The sequence below is a fragment of the Micromys minutus genome, assembly GCF_963924665.1.
Source record: "Micromys minutus genome assembly, chromosome: 33".
Lineage (NCBI taxonomy): Eukaryota > Metazoa > Chordata > Mammalia > Rodentia > Muridae > Micromys > Micromys minutus.
Genome location: NC_137968.1, coordinates 12,738,682 through 12,751,163, shown reverse-complemented (window position 1 = coordinate 12,751,163; position 12,482 = coordinate 12,738,682). Strand labels below are relative to the sequence as shown.

Genomic DNA, 12,482 nt, shown 5'->3' with positions numbered 1-12,482 from the left:
CTGAAATTCAAATGAACATGGTCTCTGGTTTATGTTATCCCCAGAGGTCATGTTGATGTTTGTGGTCTCTGATACTACTGAGGAACCATGTGTCTGTGGTCCAAGCTTTCTCTGGAGACCATGTTAAATCTGTGGTCTATACCACCTCCAGGTACCATGTTAAGGTTCGTGTCCAGATCTGCTGCTGGAGGACATGTAGATGCCCGATGCTCATTCTGTTGCTGTTTTGTGCAAGAAAGCATCTTTTGCATTGGTATTTACGAGTGTAGGCTCATAGTTGAGAATGATTGACAGTAAAGAGTTCCTTGATGACCTTTCCTCGAAGCCCCTAAAAATCCAGTAGTCTAGACAAGACGCATATGAAGACAGTCCTTAAAAATTGTGGTAGCAACGCTGACATGTAGCTCTTCTGAGCTGATGGATTTTGGGGGCGAGTGTGGGTAAGGACTCAGTTATCTTTAATTCTTTGGATATTTTGACATGTTCCAATGAGTATATGGGCAATGTAATTTGGATTTGTTGTTGTTGTTGTTTTTTTTTTTTTTTTTTGAGGGAGGGCATGAGGGTGGGACAGTGGACCTAGGAAGAAAGAGAAGCAAGTATAATCATGTACATTGTGTGAAATTCCTACATAATCAACCAAAATACTATGCTGATAACAGGGTCCTGAATGGAGGAGTTAGAGAAAGAATTGAAAGAGTTGCAGGGGTTTGCAGCCCTAAAAGAACAATACCAACTAACCAGAGCTCCCAGGGACTAAACCACTATCCAAAGAGTACACATGGACAGACCCATTGCTCCATCGGCACATGTAGTTGAGGATGGCCTTGCTGGGCATCAATGGTAGGAGAAGCTCTGGTCCTGCCCAGACTCATGGCTCTTTGTAGGGGAATGTCAAGGCATGGAGATGGGAGAAGGTGAGTGGGTGGGTGAACACCTTCAAATAATCAGAAGGAGGGTTAGAGATAGAGTATATGGAGAGGAAATCAGGAAAGGGTGTAACATTTGAAATGTAAATAAAATATAACTAATAAAAATAAAAGGAAAAGAAAAAGAAAAAAAATCAAAATCAACATTCTGAATTCTACCCATAAAGTCCTCAAATAACAGTGGTATATTGGTATATTCCCATATCTTTTCTAAATTTTAAGTCCCGTGAATATATTATTTTCATTAAATACAGCTAAATGACAATCAATTCAGTATTTCTCATCCTATTTTATTGCTTAAGGTAGGTAAACAAAGTATATCTGAAATTATACCAAATCAAAAGTAACACTAACCAACAACAAAAATCATACATGCAACTACTGACATCCGAGAGCTCATGAGAATTTACCTTTACATAAGTTATCCCTTTATCAGACACTAAAGAAAGACACAATTCCAAGTGTCAGTCAAGATGAGAGGACTATTTATAATTGAATTTCTACTTCCCAAATTACCTTTATTCTAGTTGATTTCCCCTGAATATATAACTTTAGGAAAAGCAACATCTCATGCATTTTCCAAAATAAAAAAGAAATTTAAATTTACTTTTTAAAGTTTTACTTAGAATTGTCTCTGTTCAGGAATCCTATTCCATGCACTGGACCTCTCATTATAATAGAGACTTGTAGTGACCATAGTATTTATAATTTATAAAATCATTTCTTAAGAACAGGTTTATATTTACTTGCTGTTTTGCACTGAGCTCCTACAACTTTTTTATATTTTATACATCAAGCAGCACCCTTGTCCAACAGAACAGATATTTGGAGAGTGATTGAGAACAAAGCTATGGCAGGTGCATTTTTTTGTTGTTGTTTAATGAATAAGTGTATGCTCTTTACATCTCATAATTATACATTCAACATTTCTCATTTTATTTAGTATTATCCTATATGTTTAAATGGAATAAGTATTTTGTGTGGCTGAATAATTAATATTAAGTGTACAATTCATTGTGATAACCATTATAGTTATTTGTGATGTTTGTGAGTCTATGTATTTCATTTATCATGGTGACATTGCTGTCACTCAATACAAACATGTACAAATACAAGTGTTCCATTTGATCCAGTTCCACTGTAGAAGATTCATCAGAGAGTAAAAGTTAAAAGAAAGTACAAGACAAAAACTTCCATTCATAATGCTTAAAAATTATTTTTTTAATGCCACTGTTAATCAGAGAGATAACCTTGATTAATTTGAAGTTTTGCTACCATTTTTATCCCCAAAATTCTATTTTTCACTTGGGCGTTCCTCTAAACATACTCTTGACTTTATCATTTAATAAAAAATAAAATACTTTTTCACAAAAATATTTAGAGTCAATATTTAAGCACTCAGATATGGCGACAATGGGAAGATATTTATCAGGCATTTCAATTTTTTACTGAATATTAAAACATTGACTGCAAGTGATTCTTACTTACCTGATTCCCTCAGTAATTTAAGTAACTGCCTTCCAGGAAGCAATCAGGATTAGTTGGTTCTTCTCTAAAGCCTATGACCTCGTCAGCCAATAATTGTTGGCTAGGTTCATAGTGCTAGGCGTGAACTTTTTCCTGAAAATGAATAACTGGAGTATTGGGTGTCACACGTTATGTTCCATGATCAACAACTGGAAGTGAAGTTTCCCATTACTAATTAAGGGGCTTTTATTTCCTAGTCTATGTCTCTTGAGTGAGCATTATTGCCATCAATATCACAAATCTCTTTAAACTATGAATTTAATTCGTGTGCACATATACACTTATATATGCCATAAACATATTCTTGAATAAACATAAAACTTGTTTTTTTACGATCCTTTTAAACAACCACAGTGTTATTTTTCCCTTAATTTTTTTCAACTCCACCCTTTCCCTCATCCTCTTCATCACTCTCTGAATTGGCTTCTCTCACACATTTCCAGTTGAAATTTAGCCACTATTCTTTCCCATTTCCTTCTGCATGGCATCCATTTCCCATTGCATATTGTGACAAATATGATAATATATTTTCTATGCTAATAACAAACAAAAATTCAACTTATAATGAATGATTCAATTATGTGCTAAAGTACTTTTTAGATTAATTTATTATATAAATAGTATTTTGCTTGTATATATACTTGGGGGCCAGAAGAGGGCACCAGATCTCATTACAGATGGTTAAGAGCCACCATGTGCTTGCTAAGAATTGAACTCAGGACCTGTGGGAGAGTAAATAATGCTCTTAAGGTCTGATCCATCTTTCCAGCCCTCATAGAATAAAATGCTCATTCTATATGAAGGAAGAAACATTTGAGACAGAGCAGCAAATAACTTGTCTCATTTTGCTAACACTGTTTTATAAATCAAATTTCAGTCCCATCAACTCCTTTACTCTTGTGGTACTAGTTAAGGAGAGAGATTAGGACCTGGAATAAAGTAGACCAGTACTCTAAATTGAGCAACACACCCATCTGATAATTAACTTTGATATTTCTTATTGTTTACAATTATCTAATTTGGTAACATTAAACTCAGTCTGGCTTTGTTGTCAAGATTAACCTTGAAATCTTGTACTTGAGTAATCTATCTGCTGAAATGTGGGCGTAGTTCTAACGTAGATTATCACATTATTCCTTTAGTTTTTTCTTGCCATAATAGAATATGCATTATACTCCCTTTTCACTGAGATAGTATCTCTTTTTTTATTTATAATTGTCATTTAAAATAATTGTTTAGTTGTATTGCCTTGTTAGAAGATAATTAAGTCAAATTTATACAGAATATGAATAAAATTATAAGACTATTTCAAATTCAAGGGAAATATTTTTATAAGTCATTTGTAGTTAAGTCTTATGTACAGGAAGTCTTCAATATGAAGTGCAGCTTTATAAACTACATCTCTTCAAACACTAAGCTGAATACCATAGTGTAGATACACAAAGACCTGGTCCAGGCTTATGCAGAGTCTGTGCATGTGACTCCCGTCTCTGTGAGTTTGTATGACTTTTGTTCATGCTAGTTTTGAGGGCCATATTTTCTTTGTGTCTTTGAATCATCATTTTATGGGATTCCTGAGAATGTAATGAGCAGGTGGCTGATCCGTGAGCCTTCTCTTCAGCTCCTTTCCTTCTGTCAGTTTCTCTTATCCAACTTCAATGTGATAACTTTTATTTCATCTTATATTTTAAAAATGTATAAAAGTGAATTAGACAATCAGTTATAATTAGCCACTAGGGTAAGGTTAAGAGCTGACTCTTACATATGCCTGTTGGGAGTGGGAACATCAATAGAGTGACTCTGGGGCTGTTAAACATTCCAGCAGGTCTTATGTTAAGGAGTAATAAGACACCAGATAACATCATTTGTTTTTGATATTTGCATACCGTTTGGTATTTTGGGTTTTGATTGGTTTTGCTGTTGTTGCTGTTGTGGGCATGTGGCTTTGTTTTATTTTCTTGATTTTGTGGGAATTGTTCTATTTGCTTTTGTTTTTTTGTTTGTTCAAGAAAGAATTTAAAGATAGGTGTAAAAGGAGGGAGAGAAGATCTGGAAGGACTTGGGAGAGGGTAGAATATGGTAAGAATATATTCAAATTGAAACATTGTTTTAAATCATAAAATATAATTTAAAAACATAAAATGTCTATGTATCTAGTTTAGGATGTTTAATATGTATAAATTAAATATTTACATCTTTACTGTTACTTATATTACTTTCATTAAATTCTTTTAGCAATTGGTTTGGATTCTTGTCCTGAGCCACAAACCCCAAGCAGTGGAATTAAAGTTGGAGACAGGTACATGGTTGGTGATGTGGTGTCCTTCCAATGCGATCAAGGTTACTCTCTTCAGGTACGTCAGTTTAAACTGTGTGTCATCCAAACGCTAACACCTCATTATTCTCTGAGATATTTAAATGAAATAGTGACTACTAATCTACAAATATTCAGGTGTAGTCTTGATTCTCAACTACTCTGATCTTAAAATAATGTTCAATTCAGATTTAATACACATATCTTAGAACTTGCTTGAACGAACTCTATGTTTTGGTAGGAAGTAAAATGTTATCTGAGCTGATAAATTGGATTCAGTATTTAATTCATTTTACAAAATACATCTCGAATTATGCTACCTGACTTCCTGAATATTTAGAATTTGTAAACAACTCCATAGAATTCTGGAAATTTAATCAAAATCTAAAAATGTATCATTCTAAAAACTGCGTTTACAGTGTATATTCTTATACTTAGTTATTAAGTATTTTTTTTCAGAAAGACTCATATAGATGGTCTCTCACTAAGATTTAGTATATGGTGAATTTTAATATTCAATAAGGATACTTGATTTTACATTCTTCAGAATCAAATTTGTTAGAAAATAAAGACGTAATAATTACTATTTCTTAATAAAATTACATGAAAAACTTTAGTCTCTAAAGTTCAATTAGAGTATTTTAGATTTTATTTAATTACGAATGTAAAATTAACTTTATAATATTTTTATGCAATAAGTTTCATGATAATTCTTTAATGTGTTTCATTTTACATATGGTAATAAATTATTATAAAGCACTACATACTCAGTTATTTAAGCTATTTTGTTAGCTTAATAGACCATCCTTTGACTGAAAAATATTAAAACCACAATTCTATGCTTATATGGTGTGGTTTTCTTTCTACCAAGACTTTGCAGGTTTCACTGTAAATTTTATTTCAAGTGTGTAAAATTGTCTCTCATAAGTTATATTAGAGCTGTCATATACAGTATGACTTGAAGCAGTGAGTGTCTAGGTGTGTCATGGATGTGCCACATTAACCAGTCAGTATGCTGAGTTCGTTCATTCTTTTGTAAGTGTGTACTGAGCTTCCCTGCTTTTCTGTAGGGTCATTCTCATATCACCTGCATGCCGGGACCAGTGAGAAGATGGAATTATCCAATCCCCATTTGTTTGGGTGCGTACAAAGACAGACGTTTTCATATGCTTCCTCAAATTTAAGAGATTCACTTTATAACCCATGATTCAATGTATTAACATCTTTTTATGTATTTTATGGAAATGTTAGTTTGATGTCTACCATTGGCTTTTTATGATTTTAATATTTTACAACCTTAAACCTAACATTCACATCAACCGGTGAAAAACATATAGATATCAATAGAATATATAGGTTCTTATTTAGATACCATTTCTTATGATGACATAAGTAATAAATATCTCAGAATAATAAATGAATATCCTACCTGAGCTATCAATTCAAGGTTTAAAAAGGGGGTATTTTATGATAGTAATACTCTAATAAAATTAAGGTAGAAAGTTTACACTTCATTTTATATATTGATATGATACGAAACCATGTGAGATACTGAATCAGACTTTGATGTCCAACATTAGAATATTCAATTTTTAGCACAATACAAAATAGCCTAGGAATGGCTTATCCTTTGAGTTTCTCTTTGCCTACCTGTTGTATGTGATAATGATGTTTGCCTCACAGGCTTGTTTTAACAGTGATGGGACAGAATGTGTTTAAAGTGTGTAGAATGTGGACCTCATTACAGACTTGTGGTAACTATTGTAGTAAAATTCTAGTTAAAATTTCCAAAGTAGTGTGTGAGCTGCTCTTAAAGAGCTAAGAAACATAATGATTGGATATTTATTCACTACAAACACATTTATCGTATAGAACTATATATAAGAACGTATAAAACAATTCACAGTAGGATTATATCTACAACATAAACATAGAAATATTTGTGCAAATGGAAAAAATAAATTAAAATGATTTTCTGAGGGTGGGAGATTTTAAAGGCAGTTTTCTTTATTTTTTAATTTTTGTTGTATTTTACACACACTTTACCTGATAAGGTGCATTATATATCGCAGGAAATTAAAAACGTTCAAAACAAAAAGGTGACCAGAAATAGAAATAGAGTGAGTCCTGTTTGTTTGTTTTTTTTGTTTTTGTTTTTTTGTTTTTTTTTTTTTCACTCTGCTCAAATGGTCTGCTGAGAGCAATTTTAGGGAGTGAAGGCTTAGTTGGTCATGTTTCATCACAGCCAAAAAGTAGAGATTCTCACTTAGCTGTTCCTTTTTATGTAATTCAGAACCTCTGCCCAAAACATAATGTTACCCTCATGTATTTAGAGTGGATTTTCTCACTTCAACTAGTCGAATTTAGTGGCACTTCCCAGAAAGGATGAGAGGCAGATACAACCTCAAGGTAGAAACTTACCACCCATGTAATTCTCCACCCCATAGAGTGGTCAGCATTAAGTATCACAAGCAGCTTGGAGGCAGACTTAGAAGCTGAAATGCAGGCAAAGTCCAGACTAAAGCAAACTTAAAATATAATCGGTGTCCCAATGTAACCTAATTTCTGATTGGTAAGGTCATTCTTCTTACAGTTTACTAATAATATTTCTTTTTTTGAAACATGGAATAGTGAATAAACTTTAATAGTTTATGCTAAAGATTGACTTGATTTAATAACCAATGAACTGACAACTCACAGTAAAATTCCTTTTAGAGTTTAACTGCAATAACCATTTTAAAGTTTATAAGCTTGTTAAATCTGTATGCACACATAAATATAAATATCAGAGTATATATGTCAGGCTAGTTACTAATAGCACGCATAAGTTAAATATTTTATGGATCTCTAGGAAGTGTAACTTGAAGTCTGAATATATATCTGTTGCCAATATTAAAAAATTACAAGCAAATATTAGGTAATAGCTGTAAAATTTGACATTTTATCCAACAATAAATTGTTTTCTGTTTATATGCCCACCAAAAAGGCATGTTAAATCTTCATTTACAGAAAGGAATACTTTCTAAAATGAAAAAATTTTAATATACATTAAATAATTATATACTTCTACATACAAAATCAAACTAGCAAATTTCCATTTTAAAATAGTCCTTCTAATTTTCAAGACTCTAGCCATTTCATAGGGCTTCCAAAATAAACATACTTGTTGCATTTGACTAATTTTTCAAATACCTGTTGTTTTCTTGCTCCTTTGCCCTAATCCTTTTAGAATGAAATGAAGTCAATAGTTTCCTTAAAATTCTTCGCTGAGCCTTCTTGCAAACAGGGAGCGAAGGTTGTGAAAATGTTTTCCTACTTAATATGGCACAGGGAGATGCCTGGCTCAGTTGGCTTCATTTTCGCCTAAATTACATCACTTTTGGAATGACTGCCAGCAGGAGAAAATGACACAGTTGTAGATGTACTTAAGAAAGAAAACCAAGCCGCACGATTACTTGCCACTGTTGAAAAGGACTTGTCCTTTTTATTAGGTGTATTTATTCCTTGAGTGTGGTACACCTAGACCTTAAATCATTAATAATCCAAAATCTAGGAATATTGCCTTGTGGCAATTTTTGTTGTTCAAAGATCATTATGTTAAATCTATACACACCAAGAAAACTCTGACTGTCCCCATGTTACATTCTGTTCTACATGTACTTCATGCTTATGGTAACTAGCAATGCGTGCTATCAAACCTCTAAAAGAATTGCCAAAATGCCTTTAAAAATCTGAACATGTATCTCTCTTCTTTAAATAAAGTTGTAAGAAAAAAAAAAAACCTGTCAGTTGCAGAAAAGTAATTGACCTAAGTTGCACGTTTTCTCCCAGTTAATTATGCCTTTTGTGCTGTTCTAGAAACATGAAGTACGAATTGACTAGCATTTGCTAAAGGAACTGACTCTATATTTGATTTTCTCAAATAGTATTACCTCAGGTACTATTTGACGACCTAAAGTGATTTCGGTACCTCTTAAATACAAAGATATATTTCATAGTTCTGCTTTTCATGAGACTTCTGTTGTTTTGCAGCTCAGTGTGGAGGTACCATGTCAGACTTCAGTGGCGTGATACTCAGTCCTGGATTTCCCGGAAACTACCCCAGCAGCTTAGATTGCACATGGACAATAAAGCTGCCCATCGGCTTCGGTATATAAGACTATGAAAGACATTTCAGTATTTATCAATGCATTATTAAGATGATGCATAAAGGTCCAATAAGAGTGTCTATTTACAGGTGGATGTTTCATTATGAGTACACGAAATAATGTATATTTAGGAATATAATTTAAATTATATTTGCCTGAGTAAAACATATTTTACATGGACTATTTGAAAAATTTAAGATATATGGGTATATATACATGATATATATATACATTATATATAATATATAAATGTTACATAAATACTAAATGTGTGGAGCTTCATATTTTACATTATGAGTATATCGTGAAATGAGTAAATTAATCTAATTAATGTGTTATGCCATTATGTATAAAGTTTTGTTGTTTGGCTTTTAGAGTGGAAACAGTTAACATTTTATTTTCGTAACAATTTTAAGAACACAATATCATATCATCACCTCCAGTCATCCTGCTGAAAATGTACTTCTTTACCTTTCTTAATAACATATCTGCACTTTATCTACTGCATATCCAGGTGGCTTCTTTTCCCTTGGCTTTTGGCAAGTGCGCTCTGCTCTTGGCTGTTTTGAATTCGCTACTTCAGGGTCACTGAGACAGGATCACTGAGACCTCACTTAGTACTCAGTTTCACTGAGACAATTTAACCCTTGTCTTCCCATTCCATGTTGACCTCACCTATTTGGCCTCCAAGGTCATCTGTAATACATGTTTCTGAGAATGACAAAAATTCCTCTCTTTCTTTTTAAACAGGACAACAGTACTTTTTGTGTGTATGTGCACACCACGTTCTCTTTAGCCACTCATCTTTCATTAAATATTTAGACTGATTCTACTTCTTGACTTTTGGGAATAATTCTCAGTGACCCTGGATATCTAACTGTGTATATACCGACATTTTATTTGGGTTATTCCCAGAATACAAATGTGTGGAGTGTGTTCGTGCCAATCCTCTGAGTTAGACACATGCATCGAGTATCTCTCTGACATGAAGCTTATATGACTTTACCTTTGTAACTGCTTTCTTATTATGTAGGTGATAAGCATCTTTGTTTCTGGTGATTATTGAATTCATCACACCATCTTCTACCACATCACAATATCTAACATTTGATTTAGTGGTCTTTATGTCTAAGGAAATGAGGTTGAGAATGTACCATATGCTTCTTGAAGAATTTTTAGCAACACTGTGACGTTGGAATAGGCAGAACACTCACAGTTCAGATTGTTCTTTTCTGACAGTCTCATGTAGCTTCAGCTAGCCTTGTTCTCCTTGTACAGCCTAGGACCCTTGTTCTCCTCATCCCACAGAGCCTATCACACAAGTACTGCAAGCATGTGCTTCCATATACAAATCTTGAGGCTACATGTTCTGAAATAATGGAAACATATCTAAGTACACAGATGCAAATATTTGTGTATGCTATTGTTTGTACATGATTTCAATATGGTAAAATATCAAGTAGTATTGTGTTTGCTCTTCCTTCTTTAGGTGTACATCTCCAGTTTGTAAATTTTTCTACAGAAACCATTCATGATTACTTGGAGGTACGGAGTGGATCCTCCGAAACTAGTACTGTTATTGGACGGCTTAGTGGTCCGCAAATACCATCTTCCCTCTTTAGCACCACACATGAAACCAGCTTGTATTTTCACAGTGATTATTCTCAGAACAAGCAGGGATTTCACATTGTGTATCAAGGTAAGATTAGTTATCAAATGTGAGTGGATCTGCCTTCCAGTTCTCTTACTGGTTAATGTGCTCGCACAGTGTTGCCAAGTCTGTGCAAGGCCCTGGATATCATCCCAGGAGTTGTGTGATTTTATTATAACTTGTTTTCTTTGTCTTAGAAGATAAAAGACGCTAAAACCCTCCATCAATTAGAAGGCTAAAAACAACCAGGCAGCTTCATCACACATTTATTTTTCTTTTGATAGTTCAAGGTACTAACATAAAAAATTTTAAGTTTTCAAAATCATAGTTAAGCAAGACAAAAATCATTAAAATGTGAATGCTAGACATGGAGAATAAGCTTTTGCTTTTAAATGGAACTGAATGTTGGAAAGGTATTATTTATCTTAGAGTGTACATAAATGTTTTTAGATACAGAATCATATTGTTTTCTTATATTGCCATTAGAATATAAGGCAAACATAGATGGCAATATTACATTAGACCCATGTTCATAAAAACACTTATTGATCTTTGAATAATATATTTATTCCATTTGAGGGAAGGCTTTAGGTTAAGTTGATCTTGGACTTAAATACTGAGTGTCCCTGTTCAAGTAGCACAGCCTGAGTCTTCTCCCCTTCCTCAGTAGCATACATTGTTCTGAGTGGTATATTCTATAAAGCACAAGTTAAATCATATGCAATAAAATGATTGTAATGCATATATCGTTATGCAGATCATTAATGATCACTGACATCACTTAGTTATTATTTTTCATTCCCTCTCATCTTATACACTTAACATGATAATTTACACAATGACCATTGCAATGACTGAAACTCGTGGGAAGGTTAAAATTCTGCTGACATCATGATTATACGTTGTTTTTAGAAGGGTGTCATGAGACAAGGGGTATTGGTATTGCTAACTAAGCTGGTGTCAATGCCTCCACTAGGAGCACACTTCACCATCTTCATGAAATATACAACTAGCTTTGATCTTGAAAAAATTAATTCTTTAATATTAGATATTTTTTTTCTCCTCAGGGCTTCTAGACAACTCAGAGCCATATGTGTGGTATACATTACATGTTTAATTAAATAATTATTTTACATGTATGAGTGTTTTGCTTATCAATACATGTAAGCCATCTGAGTGCCTAGTGCAGGACAAAGGGAGAAGTGGTACTGAATTCCCTGGAATGGATGTTACCGTGGATGTTGTTCATCATGGGTGTGCTGGAACTCTTACTGATATAGCTTCAGATAGTTTTAGGAATTCATGCAGTTCATAATTACAAACTGTACACAACCCTGCTTACAAAGCTTGTAAGGAAACGAGGAAGGCTGTGGAATCAGTGACAAAAAATGTGCAATATTACCTTATACATGATGAGCAAAAGAGAAAGAAAATGCATTTTAGTTTGGAATGCACAGTAATCCAAATTTAAAGTTCAGTGGAGATATTTCAGACTGTTCCTTCCGATAAAACACTCTAAAATTCAAAAGACTAAGAATTAGGGTTACATGTATGTAGATATTTTATTTTGTGTACAGGTGGAATAGCCGAGAAGCAATTACATTCTGGTTAGAGAATCAGAATATGTTTGATTAAAACTGTGGCTGTAAGAAGGGTTTACATTTCTATTCCCACTCATAATTTAGATGAATTTCACCAGGGTAAGGCAGCTGAAGCACTTTTATGAATTATTATTTTAAATATGAAAATTATAGATATGAGAAGAAAGTCTCATTACACTGTCTCTGACAACCTTCACTGTAAGCTCGGATTAGTATTTACAGAAGTAACCCTCAACAGTCTGCTATTAATTGTTAAGTTACAAATAGCACCCGTTTGTGGTCTCTCAAATTCAGAGAGGAAAATGTCCTTCT

General features: G+C 33.5%; 1 protein-coding gene across 3 annotated transcripts in view; it reads left to right on the top strand.

Annotated features, from left to right (window-relative positions):
- Positions 1-12,482, top strand: part of CSMD3 (CUB and Sushi multiple domains 3) — a gene marked incomplete at both ends in the record, with an annotated part of 1,162,760 nt that overhangs the window by 1,052,837 nt on the left and 97,441 nt on the right. For all 3 annotated transcript variants that reach the window (XM_080909303.1, XM_080909302.1, XM_080909301.1), the window contains 4 exons: positions 4,692-4,810; positions 5,841-5,910; positions 8,803-8,919; positions 10,408-10,617. In XM_080909303.1, coding sequence (XP_080765429.1) covers positions 4,692-4,810; positions 5,841-5,910; positions 8,803-8,919; positions 10,408-10,617 — 516 coding nt within the window. The remainder of the gene's footprint in view (positions 1-4,691; positions 4,811-5,840; positions 5,911-8,802; positions 8,920-10,407; positions 10,618-12,482) is intronic.